General features: G+C 37.1%; 1 protein-coding gene across 7 annotated transcripts in view; it reads left to right on the forward strand.

Annotated features, from left to right (window-relative positions):
* Positions 1-16032, forward strand: part of AGAP1 (ArfGAP with GTPase domain, ankyrin repeat and PH domain 1) — a 757099-nt gene that overhangs the window by 641000 nt on the left and 100067 nt on the right. For 4 of the 7 annotated variants that reach the window (XM_029069277.2, XM_029069278.2, XM_029069284.2 and 1 more), the window contains one exon: positions 10000-10077. The exons of the other annotated variants lie outside the window; for them this stretch is intronic. In XM_029069277.2, the coding sequence (XP_028925110.1) occupies positions 10000-10077 (78 nt within the window). The remainder of the gene's footprint in view (positions 1-9999; positions 10078-16032) is intronic. 7 annotated transcript variants of the gene reach the window in all.

Consider the following 16032-nt stretch of genomic DNA (forward strand, 5'->3'; position numbering starts at 1 on the left):
TTCAGTTTTGAAGCTGGTGGTCCAATGATCACAGCCAACCAATTATGGCCCTGTTAGATAGCATGAGTAGTAGTCATTAAATAATTATACCTTTGATTAGCTGCTTTAACTGGCCACTGCCTTTGAAATACGATAGTCCAATGTGAAGCTTTTATTAAAAGCCCATTTTTTTCTGAGTTGTCGAAAAATATTTTTTTCTCTGTATATAAAAGATACAATTTTCTACTAAGACCTATTATAACATTGAGTAGAAAAATAAAAATGTTTCCAATTAACATTTATTCTTTTTCAGTGAGTCTTGGATGGTTGTAATATGTTGGTTAAAAGATTTAGATTTTTAGACAGCACACATAGGTTTTAAGAAGAAGACTTGCCCAGTAAGGCATGTATGCAAGACATACATGGATATTCTTTTTTATTAACATTAATTATTGCCTTTTTTGAATGTGTGGCATTTAGGTTTTTTTCATTTTAAGTAACCATTAAATGCCTAATCATACAGCGTTTAATGAATATCATCGTTAACTAGGCTCCATCTAAGAATCTGAAAATATGTCCCAAAAAGGAAACGGTTACGTCATTACAGTTATGCAACCAATACAGGGAAACTTTTTAATTTATCCCAGCTCATGCAGCAGGTTAGCAGTTGAGCCAAGCTCAATGAATACTTAAGCAACCCACTGTTAGTCTCATGTCAGCCAAAACTCTAAGATCCAGCCTGAAATGATGCTGCTTATGTAGCCTTTGTTGATATTTATGAATCAGTATTTGAATATGTATCAAACTGAAAAATGTGAATTTCAAATTTGAAGGAAAGTATTAGTATAACATCAAAAATACTTATTCCCAGAGACCAACCAATGGCCAAGGTTTGGCATTTTTGGTCATTTAAATAGAATAACCACAGATTGTGATCTGAGCATGACATAAACTTAAACCGTACTTTATTTTATTCATTCATTCATTCAGTAGTATTTATTGAGCACTTACTATGCTCAGAGCACTGGCTAAGTGCTTGGAATGTACAATTCGGCAACAGATAGAGACAATCCCTGCCCATTGATGGGCTTACAGTCTAATCGGGGGAGACAGACAAAAACAATAGCTATAAATAGTATCAAGGGGATGTACATCTCATTAACAAAATAAATAGGGTAATAAAAACCGTACTCTGATTTTTAAAGACTCCTTTTTTGCAGAATGCGTAGTACTATCCTCACTCACTGTAAGTGAAAATGGGAGACACTTGCCATTCAAAAATGTATAGATTACTCCCTTTCCTTGGACTGTATATTTTGGGTCTCCTTGAATTTTAGACAAGTGGAATTTTGATCTACTGTATAAACATATGGAGCCCCATTTTTTTAATGGCACAGTTCTTTCCAAACGCATAGTGTTAGTGTATAAGAGAGTCAAGCCTTAGGTCCTCAGTGTGTTCTCCTGATACCTCCGTTTACTTCCTTTCTGTCCTCCTTTTCCTTCACCCCCCACCAAAAAAAATCCAACTATTGTACCTAATTGAGACTCCTAGTTTTATGGTGTGTCCTGGAGTTTTTGCTTGGCTTTTATTTTAGCTCTTGACTGGGGTTAATGGTATTTCCTGTGTGGATCCACATTAGCCTTTTAAAGAGAACCCTATGGCAATTTGCAAACTTGTTTATGAGGTTTAATGAAGCCTCTAGTGTGGAAATCTTATTTGCTATAGAGTTAACTGTGATGGTTTATTGGAAACTGAAATCAGGTGACATAATTAAGGATTGTTTAGGTTTTGAGTTAAATTTATAGAAAAAAAGTATATGGGCTCTTTCTCTTAATATTTTTGAAGGTTCAGAAACTGATGCAACAAGTTATTTTACTTTATGGAGGTGTATCCTATGTTTCCTGGCCTTGAGTTGTTTTTTTTTAATCCTTTCAAAGGCCTTTTAGTACATGTTTCAACATTACTACTTCTCTGTGTTATCCTCCAGAAAAAGAGCATTGTGTCAAGCCCCTTCACAGTTGAAGTAACAAGTTCATAGAGTGTAAGAATCTTCTGGGTTGCATCTTATAAAAAAAAAACCTGCTCCTATTATAAGAGAATAGAACATTTACACAGTCTTGTTGAGCAAATAAGCGTTCAAATGGCCAACACAAAAGAGAAATCCCCAATCTGCAGCTTCACAATGAAATCACCACTGACAAAAGATCATGGGATGCAGAGCATTCTACAGTGGAAGTGACACAAAACAACAGTGGAATCCATCGCCTCCTATAGAGGTGTCTGTGGGATTGTCTTTATGTGAAATGTCGCAGAGCATGGGTCATCTTAAAATATTCCTGTAACATACAGGCTTACGTCTCTGTAAAATTGGTGCCTTCATAGGTTTTTCACTGGAATTTTCTATTTTTAAAATACATAAGAATATGGACTGGGTGCATTATCTTTTTATATCATATTATCAAGGTTATCATCTGATTTTTTCTTTTTTTTTCTTTTTTTTAGAAGCACAAGTTTGAATTCCCTTCTGTGAAAGGACAGAGTTATTTATTTTGTGTTGGAGATTAAACATTCTTAGAAATGAGTGGCACACTATCTTCAACCCAACCCCCTTCCTCCAGTATAGGTGAAAAGATCCTATTATTTCTGATAATTGATGCTGAGGGCTGTGGCGTGCCTCATTTAATCAACACTGTTCAGCACACTCCAGGGATGTAATTCATGCACACTTTAACATCCAACATGGCTGACAAGGCTTGGACACACAACCTAACGGCTACATCATTTTTTAATCAGCTATCTGAGGACTATTTATCTAATCAACAAAGAACTCTGTCAGATGGCAAGCAGAGGTGATGTTAATAACTCTGTAGTTTCTTGGTACTGTGATGGAAGAAGATTTTAGGACCTTATTGAAGTGTTTTTGAAACTACAGAAGACTAATATGCATTTATATTTCACATATCAAAATTCCGTTAGCAAGCTCTAACCGTGGGAGATGTACTTTCTGGGAGTAGTTTTCAGATTTTCAAATGAAGCACTATCCACCAAAAAATGAATTTAAGACAAGTACAATACCTGAAATTCCTATTTAAAAATCAAATCTGAAAGCTTTTCATAGGAGAATGATTGCAGTTGTAGTCTGGAAAAATAAGGTGATGCCCAATAATTGAGAGCAATTAAGTTTAAATGATTTCCAGTTACTCTAATTTTGCAAAAGGCCTTTATTTGTGCACATACGCACACATACAAACACACACACACACACACACACACTCTTTCTCTCCCTTTGTTTTAAGGGAGATTGTTAATAATTATGAGGAGTTGAGGATATCATTCATAGTTCTTTAATGTGGACTGTGAATTCATCATTAAGTGCCAAGCAATAGCAATCTCTTAAAATCCTTCTTGTAAATACTTGTTTCAACTTGTTTTACTTTAAAATTATTGCTAAGGAAGGTAACCCAAGAAAGAAACATCAGTCCATCAATAATATTTCTTGAGCACTGACTGAATGTAGAGCACTGTACTTTGTACATGAGGAAGTGTAATAATATAAATAGGCATGACTCCTCCCTCAAGGAGTTTACAGTCTAATGGGAGGAGGTAGACACTAAAGTAATTTACAGACAGCAGGAAAAGAGTGCAAGGGGTTATGGACAAAAAATTGTACGTGACCACTCAATGGGTGTTTTGGGATTGTCATCTCCTGAGTTTTTGAGGTAGACATCCAAACTTGCTCATCTCAGCTTTGAGAGTTTCCAGTCAGGGTTGAAAAGTCCAAAATGGTAACTTTTCACCTTATTAGCTCTTTGATGCCTGTCCCCTTCCAGTCCAGATCCCTTCTCTAGTCACTGCCCCCTTTTCACCCCTGCCCTCAGAATGAAGAGTTGGCACTTATGCATGAATTAATGCTTAGTTAACAGTATATGCAAGATATGCATTTAAGTGCTTCGAATGGTTGTGATGACACCAGTGCTTAGGTGGCATACAATCAATCCATTGTATTTTTTGAGCACTTAGTGCATGCAGAGCACTGTACTAAGCGCTTTGGAGAATATGCTAGAGTTGGTAGACACGTTCCTTGCCTACAATGACCTTACAGTCTAGAGGAGTGCTGAAGTGGTAATTTGATGGATATACACTAAGGAGATTTAGAGATTAAGCAGCAAAGACTGATGTGGTTCATTTTGATGTATGTCTTCCACTTTAGACTGTGAGCTAGCTCTCTGTGGGCAGGAAATGTGTTTACCAACTCTACTGTATTGTTTTCTCTCAACCACCTAGTGCAGTGCTCACCATACAGTTAGTGCTCAATAAATACAATTGATTGATTAATTCAAACAGACTTTGAAGATGAGAGCTGTGGTCTGTCAAATTTGAAGTGGGAGTGGAAAAGGTGTGAATAAGAAGTTCAAGGTAGGAAAGGTGAACGTGACCCACAACAAGTAAGTAGGTGAATGAGCGGAATGAAGACTGTGAGCAGTAGAAAAGCATGAATAAGCAGGAAGGAGAGAGATGATCAAGTTCCTTAACGCTTTTGGTCAGGAGTTCCTGCTTGATGCAGAAAAAAATTGGAAACCATTCGTGACTTTAAACACTGGGAAGAAAAATGATGGGGCAACCGAGTGAAATAAGGACTAGAGAGGGGCATGTGGAGGCAGGAAGACCAGAGGGTGCTGATGCTGTAGTCAAGTCAGGATATGGCAAGTTCCTGGACCTATATGGTAGTTATTTGGAGACAGGGGACAGACCCAATCCTGGAAGTGTTGTGAAGATAAACTCACATGATTTGCCAAGAGATGAAATATGGTACTAAGATAGAGGAAGGATTAACGGATAATGCTTAAGTTGCAGGCCTCGGGGACTTGGAGACTGGGGGTGTCAACTGTGATGGAAAAGTTTTTTGGAGAAGAGGATTTGGGAGGGAAGATGAAGAGCTTAGTGTGGGGAAGGGGTTTGAATCTATTCCTCCAGCACACAGAGCAATCGGAACAGGAACCCTTCCTGCCCCTGCAGAGAAGGAAGCTCACTGTGTTCACACCAAAGCAGTGCGTTCTTCTTGCTTCCTGTCCAGTGTGCCACTGTCCACTCCCACCATCTTTGTGCAGAATCCTCCAGTGCCCGTGAGGGTATTCCTCGCCCAGCTTGACTATCCTGCTCAGCCCAACTGATGTTTGCAAGGGGGTCAGTGATGAGGATGGGAAGACAAGAGCACTTCTGCTTGCTGTGCCATTTGAAGATGATGTGGGGATCCCACCACTTTCCAGGCTAGGACCACAGACTGATAGTTGGGCCCAAGCAGTGGAGCCACCCTCTTTCCAGTTCAGAGGAGTGGAGAGGGCTATCTGAGTCTACCCTGAAAGTGAGAGAGTTGATGATGTTATCCTCATGGTGCTGAATCCAGTCCCAGAATGGGCACCTATACTGGAAGGTTGCTTCTGGAGTCATCAGGAGCCAGCCAGACTAGATCAGACTATATAGGTTTCCAGTCCCCGTGGCCTGGGATAAATGGATTGAGTCTAGAGAGAGGAAATATCTTCAGGAATGTGAAAAGGCAGGTTAAGAGGCTGTGGTCAGAAAGTGGGATTTCAGAGTTGATAGGTTAGAAATGGAACAGTGACAGTTTGTCAGATCCCTCATGCTTATCTGCAAATTAGGTAACTGCCCATTGAAGAATAAGTAGTTGAGCTTGGAGCGTGAACTTACAGTCAAAGGAGTTCCTTTGGGAAGGGTGAAAATAGCATCTATGCATTTTCTGGCACAATGAACTCTCAGTTAGTGTCCTAAAACAGTCTGCATGGAAGGTTGAAGTATTTTCATGTCTTGCCAAATACGGGTTTGTGTCTTTGCATTTTAGAAGAATCTCACAGAAATCTGTTAAATGATGTCAAAGCTTAGGTCACATACATTTTGGCCTCTCCATTGATGTCAAACAAATTTTTCTGTCCCCAGAAGACCTAAGACAATCGATGACACATCATTATAACATTAAGTATCCTAAATACTGTTGGTAAGCTTAATTGTCATCCTCCATATAGATTAGTCACTATGCTCTATTCACTTGCCTGGAGTAATGAGTTTCTATGAATATCATTGATGATTGATTTATTGTAAAGTATATAGCTTTGTGCCACTCAAAGGAAGCCCAGTGGTAAAGGTATTTTTTAAAAAAACAGCATTGATAGTTTTGTCATTTTAAGAACCTTTTAATCCCTTCTTAGAAAACATGTTCAAGTGTTATAATAAAGGTTGGAAATTTTTTTGTTTGGTTTTTTATAAAAATCTTTAAAATTCAAGTAGTTGTTCTCATATACTCATTTGAAAAAAAGGTGAAATTTAACTTGTGTTCAACTAAAGATGTAGAGATAACAATGTTGTGTTGGCTCAGATTATGATGTCATTAACAAGGATAATGCTGTGTTGTTAATAGCACACAGTAGTGTAGTATCGCCAAGCTACAGTACAAAAGATGACTTATGATTGGGATTCAGAAAGCACCATTTAATTTGCAGTCTAAATGATTGGAGTGTAATACTAGCCATTTAATTCTGACTGTTAGTTTGTATCAGGTATAAAATTATTCATTATATGGGTGTGAATATGTATATTGGCTTTGTAGGAGTTGATTCATATACATTTTTTGATTGGAGGTGTTTCTATGGAAAAACATGTAGCTTTATGAAAACCCAATAATATAGATTAATGTATGTCAATATGAGAGAGTAGTTCATTTGAGGTGAATAAAAAAATGAATTTTGTCTTCATTGTGAGTTTGAAATAAAATGAATTTCTAAAAAGAGAATCATCTAACATTTTAGGAAATGCATGCCAAAAAAATGTTCCCTTTGGAACAAAATGTAATCTTGAATGGAAAAAACCCGAGTTTTCCTTCCAAATTAAGGTAGCAAACATTGAAGTTTGAGAAGATGCATATCTGAGCCCAGATCCTAGGCTGTATTAGCTGTCTGAGTATAAAAATAGCAAACCTGCATTAGTAATTAAACCTGATCCTGGCCACCGCCTTTAATAATTATATCAATTTTGAAGTGGTACAGGTGGTATGACCCTGTCAGTCAAACTGAGGCTGCCACATTCGGCAAAATCCAAAGCTTGTAGGTGATAATGTTGTTTTCTTGAATAGAGTAGCCCCTAAAAAAGTAGGCTTAGAGCAATCGATGCTCTAGGAGACAACACATGTATCAGGACCTGAGTATCAGCCAGGAAACATCCATTTGTTTAAAAAGAAGAAAAAGGCATGACATTTTACACATTAAAATTGATTATTTCATCAATAGGTTAATAGAAAACCAGGCTGCAAGTTCACTTCCTGCTTATACATCCATACTCTAATGTGAGATTGGAGTATGAAAAATGAAAGACATAAAACAGACTGGGAAAGAGGCTTTACATACTGGAGATTTCCTCCCCTTCACAGGGGTGCTAAGCTTAGACTTTGCCTATTTATATGTAAATGTTTCCCAAACAGGTAAGTTTTAAGCCAGGGAATTGAGCCTCCTTAGGTTTTGTTACTTTTTAGGACTTGTAAAATGCATCAACAATACAAAAGTGTTAAAAATTCAGTAATTAGCATACTGAGAGCTGCAAACTGAAATTATTTTGGTGATATAAATTTTCATTCATTATTTCTAAAATAGATTTTACTTGATCTTAATATAGAGGGTCAAGTTTTTCTTTTCTTTTCTTTTGATTTTACTGAAAATGGCATAGAGCTCAGGCCCAAATGTTTATGGAAAGCCTATTTTCTATGCATTTTTAATGAGAGGTAGAGACTGGTACTATTTTTCATTTATCAAGATGAAACCATAATTGAAACTTAGAAAAATATACTTGTCAAATAAAAACATGCTTGTGTCCTGTCAGTATGATGGTGTTTTTGTATGGGGCCATACTTTCACTTGGGAGTTCATTTGGAAGCTATAGAAGGGGGTTATGTTTTTATTGAATAAGTAGTGACTTAAATTACTTCTATTAGATAAGGCGCTTGATCAAGAAGGGCGTATGTGTGCTGTGTATGTGTGTGTGTGTGTGTTGCTAGTTCTAGAAATAGAATTAAAATTAAATCCAAGAAAAGTATATCGCAGGTGTGGGTGAGGGAATTTTGACTGTCACCTCACACATCTATTAGAATAAATTTCCTGGTTCTAATTAGATTATTTAACTTGTTGTGGACAGGGAATGTGTCTGCCAACTCAGTTACATTGTACTCTACCATTTGCTTCAAACAGAACTCTGCACACAATAGGCATTCAATAAATACAGTTGATTATATTTTCCAGAATATAACTGTTGGATGGTAATAGGAAAACTTCAGTGAATGAACAGATTAAAGAGATTTGCCTTTCCTAAGTAATATGAAATAAACAACCTAATATCAGATGATAGATTATTGTGGGTATGATATATTGTACATTTCATTTTTTTATTGTATTCATTTAAGCTAATGGACTTTCCAAATTTAAAGGCTGCCATGTGTGCAGAAATATTTAAAATTCCATTCAGCAACTAAAATATATTATCCAAGGACACTAATTAGCCTGTATCAAGTGAGTGGTGATACCTGTTCCATACAGGACAGGCCCACTAATAAAGGCAGATGGAGCCTGCTCTTCCATATTTTAGCATTTATTTTTATGGAACTGTTCTGTTCTCTTGTCCTTTCTTGGCTAAATAGAATACAACTCTTTCAAGTTTTTGAAAATTCTCATCTAAACAATCACCAGTCATATTTACTGAGCATTTACTGTGTGTAGAGCATTGTTCTGAGCACTTGGGAGAGTACTATACAGCAGACTTGGCAAACAGGTTTTCCCTGCCCCCAGGGAGCTTACAATCCAGAGAAGAAGTTTACCATCTAGAATCATCTCACCTTCTTATGACATCTGAAGGGAAGAGTGATCTTAAAGTTATATTTGCCTTGGCCATAGATGTTAGAAGTCTGTTCTTTTTGCACCATTTGAATGGCTAATCTGGAAGTAGTTATTTATTTGGTTAATACCTCGTCCCCGAAGTGATCCTTTTAGGTGACAGTTGGGAAACATTCAAATACTATGAGAGTGGCATTTAACTGCTGCTGTCCGGGCAGTGGATATTCTTTGGTTAAATAGAACATTTCCCTTTCCATTATCCTTGAGTTGATATTTTACTCTTGTGTTAACTACTCTACCAGGGGGAAAAAGATAGTGATTCATTTTCAAAGTGTTCTCATTTCTGCGAGCAGGGATTTAAGTGGCTATTTGCTATTAATGCTAACAGGATTTTAAAAGCATAAATCCCTTGGGATTGCGAAAGAAAATAGAACCCTAAAGGTTCATTGCAGTTGCAGTCAAGTGACACTGGGACCTTTGCTATAAACCAGAAAAATGTTTGTTTCCCAACAGGAATCTCAGTTTTCCACAGACCAGTATGAAAAATAATGTTTGTACTCATTTTGCTACATATTGTAAACTTGAAGCACTGTGAAGGCTCTTTAGGTTATCTGTAACTAATTGTATATTTGCCAAATTAGAGGTCTTGTGGTGTTTTGTTGTTTATGGTTACAGCTGACTCTTCCACCAGTGGAGATTCTTTGGTCCAAAGAGCTCATGGAATAGGGCTTCAGAGCAGTGCTTACAATGTCATGGGAACAGTACATCAACAGTACATCAACAAGAAGACTAGTACATGCAAAATCCATGTTCCTTTCCCAGCTTTTCCAATGTGTGTGGTTCTGATTTTTAAGCACATTTTGCTTGGCCTATCTTCTATGCTAAATACTTATATGTGTCCTTTGAAAATGAAAATGAAAGAGAGGAGTTTAGTTGTGCATGATAATTTTAGGTGCTCTGTTTTTCAGAGTGGAGTGACTACTTTTGTGCATAGCTGCTTCACAATACTACAGGCTTATGCTTGAATATTACTTCACATGCTACGTTGACATTTTTCTCCCCTTTTCATTTTTTTCTTTCCTTTTTTTCTTTTGTCTTTTTTTTTTCTCTTCCCCTTCTGCTCTCGGGATGCAGCCAAACGCAAAGCATGGAAACTAAACCGTGTTGGTAGCCTGCGAAATATATACAGCAGCAGCAGTACCAACACCGAAGGTAACAAACGAACACCTCCACCCCTTTACCTGCCTTTTTCAGCACTGTCACTTTTGCCTTCTGTTTCTTTCCAATGCAGACATGGAAATCAGATTTGCCCAAAGCTTGCATGCTTTCATCTTGTGATTGCAGAGTCATTCTTATGGTCTTTTCATCTTTTTGTTTGTGCATTTTGTTTTGCCATTCATGTTCCTTTCAGCTTACTTAAATTTTGACCTTTCCCTCTGGTCGTAGAGTGGTGATGTTTAAATTACTTCAGAAACCTATTTTCGTCTCTCTCTCTCCCCCCCCCCATACATGTGGGCACTCAATGTAATATTTCCCAAGTTATTACAGTTTTTAAAAGTGTTAGTATCAGGTGTAATGATCTGTAGCCAAATACAATAGTGTGCCGTGACATTTAAGTAACAGTCTTAATTTGTTTTGTGAAAGCGTTCTCCATAATGCTCTTTGCAGCTCTAATCCAAAGGCGAGACAGAGTTGGGTCATTTGCATGTGCTACTCTTGCTTGTAAATTCTGTATATTGTTGTATTTCTAAAGGTCGCCTGGTGCCAAAGTTCACAAATTGACTTACATTGCTTTTTTCACCGAAGACAGCCGTCATGGCTTTTGTATAATAGCAGATTGAATTTTTCCCCCACCTTCATTTGAACAACACAATTATAAAGTGCTTTTTTTTTATTATTACAAATGTCAAGGGTCAGAATTACTTGGATGCCAGGCAAGGAAAAAAACGCCACCACCAACTCACAGCATGTAAGAGAGGATAGTGTACAAAATATGGAATGCAAAATAGGTCACAATCCAATGATCTTGGTATAATAGGGAGAAATTTTTTTCACTTAAGTGCAAACCAAATGGGTCAAGTAATCGCGAGCGCATGCCCTAACACTAATTGACTTATTTTGGAATGATTATAACTGTAATATTTTTCTTAATGTCACTGTTTTCTGGGCTGTTGATTTTAGCGATTGCCAAGCAGTGGCATTAAATCTCTTGTAAATTTTAAATTGCATGCTATTTCTGTAAACAAGTCCCTCTGTTCACATCCTGATCATTAACCTTTGGTGATTTATATCACCATCTTTTTTTTTTTTTAACACAATTACTACTGTATTGCCACCGAACGCCCACTCTCCATGCCAGATAAAACGCATCTGGGAAACAAAAGTGCATTTTTACTATGTCTTGTTAAGGAGCCATTTTTTATTCTAATCTTGTATCGGTCCTTCTTGTGAAACTGCCACCTTTTAAAAGTAACAACCGAACCCAAAACCCGTTAGATTCATTTCCCAAAATATTTATTTAAGGATAAAATGTAAAATAAGGCAGAATGCAATAGTTTGGTTAAATATCAAGTAGTTGCATTTCCAAAATCCATCTAGATACATTGAACAGTTTTTCAAATACGATTAGTGAATGACTCCCCTTGCCTGTATCCTGATCACACCCACCCTAACTTCCCCCTTTCTTTGTCCTTGTTACCTGTATATAAGGAAGCTCGGTATGGGCAGAGAATGAGCCCTCTAATTCTGTTGTTTTGTACTCTCCCAAGTGCTTAGTACAGTACACTGCATATAGTAAGTGCTCAATAAATACCTTTGATTTATTGCCTGAATGATATTGATACCTCTGTTCATTTGGATCGCATCCAAATTATAAACTGCAAGCTTGAATTTATCCTCCAAAAAAAAAAAAGGCAAAACATTGTTTTCAGAGGTCAAGTACAGAGACCAGATATAGGAAAATAGAAAAATCAAATAATTGACCTTTACACCATGAAAGTAGTTGTTTTTGAAATTTGCATGTTCTATATGGAAAGTTTTTCTGAAAATTCTAGAGTTGTCAAGTATGGAATAACCCATGGCTCTCTAGCCTACTCCTTCTAGAATTTGAGATTTTGCAACAGAAATGATCATTTCTCCATGTTAGCTAATCAAAAACAGTGTTCCTTAAAGTCCATGTAGAGTTATTCCATCAAAAACTGGGTTGTAGTCTATGAAATTTAAACCAGTAGACAGTGAATGAATTAAACTAATTCTAATCTTAAATTTACACTAAAGAGCTATGGATTTTATAGCATCCCCACATGGCATCATTACTTCACTCTGCAACCAGCTCAATATAATTGTGTCATCTTGTCATGTGGCTGCTTCAAAGCAACTTCAAACAGTTGCTGCTGCCAAAGGGAATGGGAAAGAAAGGAAGGAAAAAGAGGGAGGGGAAGGGAAAGAGGAAAGGAAAGTGAGAAGGGAAGTGGGGAAAGAAGAGAGAGGGAAGCAAACTGCAGAGAGGAAGAGGAAGAAGACAGGGCAAAGGACACAAGAACAGACAGACCATCCAAAGTCCCCCGAGAAGGCACAGGCATGGTCTCCCACCTCAGGCACCCCCCAGGGGACCAGAGAGAACCTGAATCCAGGACCTGGACATACTACACCAATCAAACCACCCATCTTGTTCCAGTTGCACTGGATTGTTTGAGTGGCCAATTGACAGATGGATTGTTCCTGAGAAATACTCCCTTCAGAAAATAGCCCCCATTCAAGGAATATTCTTACTGAGGTGCAAATCATTTTCTCCATGCTGTTTCAGTTGAACTGGAAGGTTCAATGGTGCTGCTCTTTAATGTCAGTATTGGGTTGATCTCAAATGTGGCTGTTTAGAGCAAATATGCCTGGGTGAATGTTTTGAGCACCTGAGTTAGATTTTATGCCCTAGAGCTAAATTAACTTGCTTTATGTGTTCAGGATGTTATAATTCAACCTTCAACAGTCTGTTTCTTTTGAAATATCATCAACTAAAACAAAGTGATATTTAAGAAATATAAACCAACTCTAAAAATATCTTTGTTGTAAACATTTAGTTGCAAATATAGTCTGTTAACCCATGCATAGTCTTTTTTTCTTCCTTCTACAATCAAGAGAGGCTTAAGTTTTTAGGTAAACTCAGAAAATCTTGTTCTTAACCAAAGTGAGATCAATTTCATTCCTAAAGATGCTTGAAATTGTAAAGATTTGAAAATAGAGCTGTGGAATGAAAATGCCTTATCTCTGTCTATGCAGCTAATCACTTATTATATCCCTACATATACACATATGTATTTAAATGAGCTTTCATTTACCTTCCAAATCTCTCTCAAATTATATAACTGTGGAAAGTTACATGATCCTATTTAATGTTCTGTTAAAGTATCAAGAGGACAAAGAAAAGATGAGTATCTTGTGATGGGGGAACTGAGAGTGAATATCAAATCATTTCAAATCATTTTGGCACCGGTTCTTGCTGAATAAGGGACTTAGAAAATAAGATTCACAATGGAAATAAGGTTGTTGGCTTATTTTTTTCCTTTATTCTTTTTCTTTAAGGAGTAAAATGGCATAACAAGATTTCTTCAGTCACTATTGTCAATTGATGGGTTCTTTAGGAGAAAAAAAAAATCTATGGGCAACTACATTACAACCAATGTGCAAAGCTGCATTGTCCTGTTGAGGTTGAATTTCCAGACTAATTAGATTTACACATTCAGTTTAGAAAAAAGAGAGAAGTATTAGCAGAGAGTTTCCCAGTGGGATGTGGCACAAATATACTTCCTTAATTGGGACATCTAATAAACATACTTATCTTGAAAATTATGAAGATAAATTACAGTGAGTGACAAATGGTTATGATACCAAGGATTATCTATTATCTAAACAAATTATAACAGATCTCTCTGATTTTTCTCTCAGCCTTCACAAGTAGGGCTTGATCTTACAGCTCCTTCTGCTTGAGCAATTCCAGGAGAATCTAAGCTTTAATGAGTAGGCAGAGAACAGAAACAGCATAATGTAAAGACACACACACATTTGTCTTCTACCATTCTGAGGTGTTTGTAATTTCAGAATCCAATCATTTAGGTTTTTTGGAGAGTTTATTTTGGAGGCTTTACTTGATTTAGGAATGTGTGGCACCCTACTGTTTAGAAGGTAAAACTTTTGAATGCAGTTTCTAAAAAGGAGGCATTCAAACTAATGAGCCAGCAGTTGAGAGCACATTTTGGTAAATATAAGCCATATTTGTGACTCTTTCCCATTACAGGATCCACTCACATTAGTACAATATTTAATAGTGAGGATTCTCAATATGTCCCGTCCACTTTCATTCATTAATTCATATATATTGAGCATTACCTTGTGCAAAGCACTGTACTAAGCACTTGGGAGAGTACAATAAAACAACAGACACATTCCCTGCCCACAAGGCTTGAGGCCTTATCAAAGTGTTGTTTTGATTGCTATGATATACTACTAACATTGTCCAAAATTAGGAATTTTCAGCATGTAGGGATATAAATGTTTGTGTGCGTAACCATGAAGGATAAGGTTTCCTTTTGTGTAGCAATAGTAACTTTTGCAATCTCACCTGAACACTGTTATGAAAATTGGTCTAGTTTTGTGAGAAGCATACTGTCTCCTGGAAACTATTTCAGCAGGTTGACCTTCAGGTGGATAATTTAATGAAAAAGGGTGGAACAGAATATGTAATAAAAGAAGTTTATTAACAATCCATTACACAGGTTTGGATTTAGAACCATTTTTGAATGCCTAATGCATACCTGAGGTTTTCTTCTTACGGGGACTAACTTGTAAATTTTGGTGAAATATTTGAGCCATGTATCTACAACATTAGCTATTTCCAAAATATACTCATGGTGAAGGAATATGGGGGGCACTCTATTTCTTGAGATGGTGTATCAGAACTGTCACGATACTGGGTTAGTTTATTAAGGATAATTTACTAAAGAACCAAGAGGAAGCCTGAAAGATTCTCTTACAGGAGGTCCTAAACTGAAATCCTTCTTTTATGCCACTTAAAGAGATTTCACAAATTGGTAATTTTTTCACCTGATAATTTCACTTTTCCATTATATGTGGGCTGCTGAATGATTTGGGTACTGGTGGGTTTGAAGTCCTAGATCTGTGGGGATCATTTTCACAATGACTTAGGGATGGTAAGGGAAAGGTTATTATATAGTGAGCATCTTCACCTGACCTCCTCTCTGCTGGTGATAAATATGTTGATCTGACTTTTGCCTCTGAGTTTTCTAATAACTCCACCGCCAGATAAGTCATTTTCTTTTACTGAATTTACCTGATGTGATTAAACAGAGCTGAAAGGACAATGGAGAAAGTCCAGTTGAACAGTGTCAGTTAGTATTCAATTAATCAAATGGATTGATGAATATATATTCTTAATTGCACTGGCTACACAAGCATTTTCATCCCAGGGTCTAGCAGCGTTGCATTATTGTTTGGGGCGGGGGGGGGGGGGAGGTACCTGGATAACGTTTGTCCTTTGAAAAAACATCCCATGCTTGGAGTCTGGCCTGGACTAGTTCCAATAGGTCATGAGTGTAGGTGGAGGTCTCTTTTTCCCAGCTTTCCCCACCCCCAAAAGTGCATTTTCTTCAGATGTCTTCTGTTGATGATAACTTCCAAATGTAATATGGTTGCAGCTGCTTTTTAGCACTTTAACCCTTTGCCTACTAGTTTCCATAGAAATAATTGATGACTGATTGGCCCATTAACCTTTAAAAAAAAAAAGTTTGACAGCCCCGACTTGTGTAATGAGAAGGGATTCCTTGTGAAATCAGTTTGATGGCTGAGTTGCTTGCCCCTGAGGATGCAAAATTAGCCCCTTGGGACCTCGTCTGCATAGAAACTGGACACAATTAGTGTAATATCCGGTGTTATTAATGTAGTTTGGAGTAATTGGGCAGGTTGATTTCGACAGGTTCATGGTGCTAAAATGCTATTATAGTGGACCTTTCTATGAATAACTGTTAAACATAGAAAACTGTTCAAATCCCTGTGAGCCCAATCACAAAATTTTATTAAACAGCTTAGCCTATAGTATTGCCCTGTGAAACAATGAACAATTTAGGGTTTTTTGTTTAGTATTTTGCTGTTTGGGTT

The sequence above is a fragment of the Ornithorhynchus anatinus genome, chromosome 7 (assembly GCF_004115215.2).
Source record: "Ornithorhynchus anatinus isolate Pmale09 chromosome 7, mOrnAna1.pri.v4, whole genome shotgun sequence".
In the NCBI taxonomy this organism is placed as follows: domain Eukaryota; kingdom Metazoa; phylum Chordata; class Mammalia; order Monotremata; family Ornithorhynchidae; genus Ornithorhynchus; species Ornithorhynchus anatinus.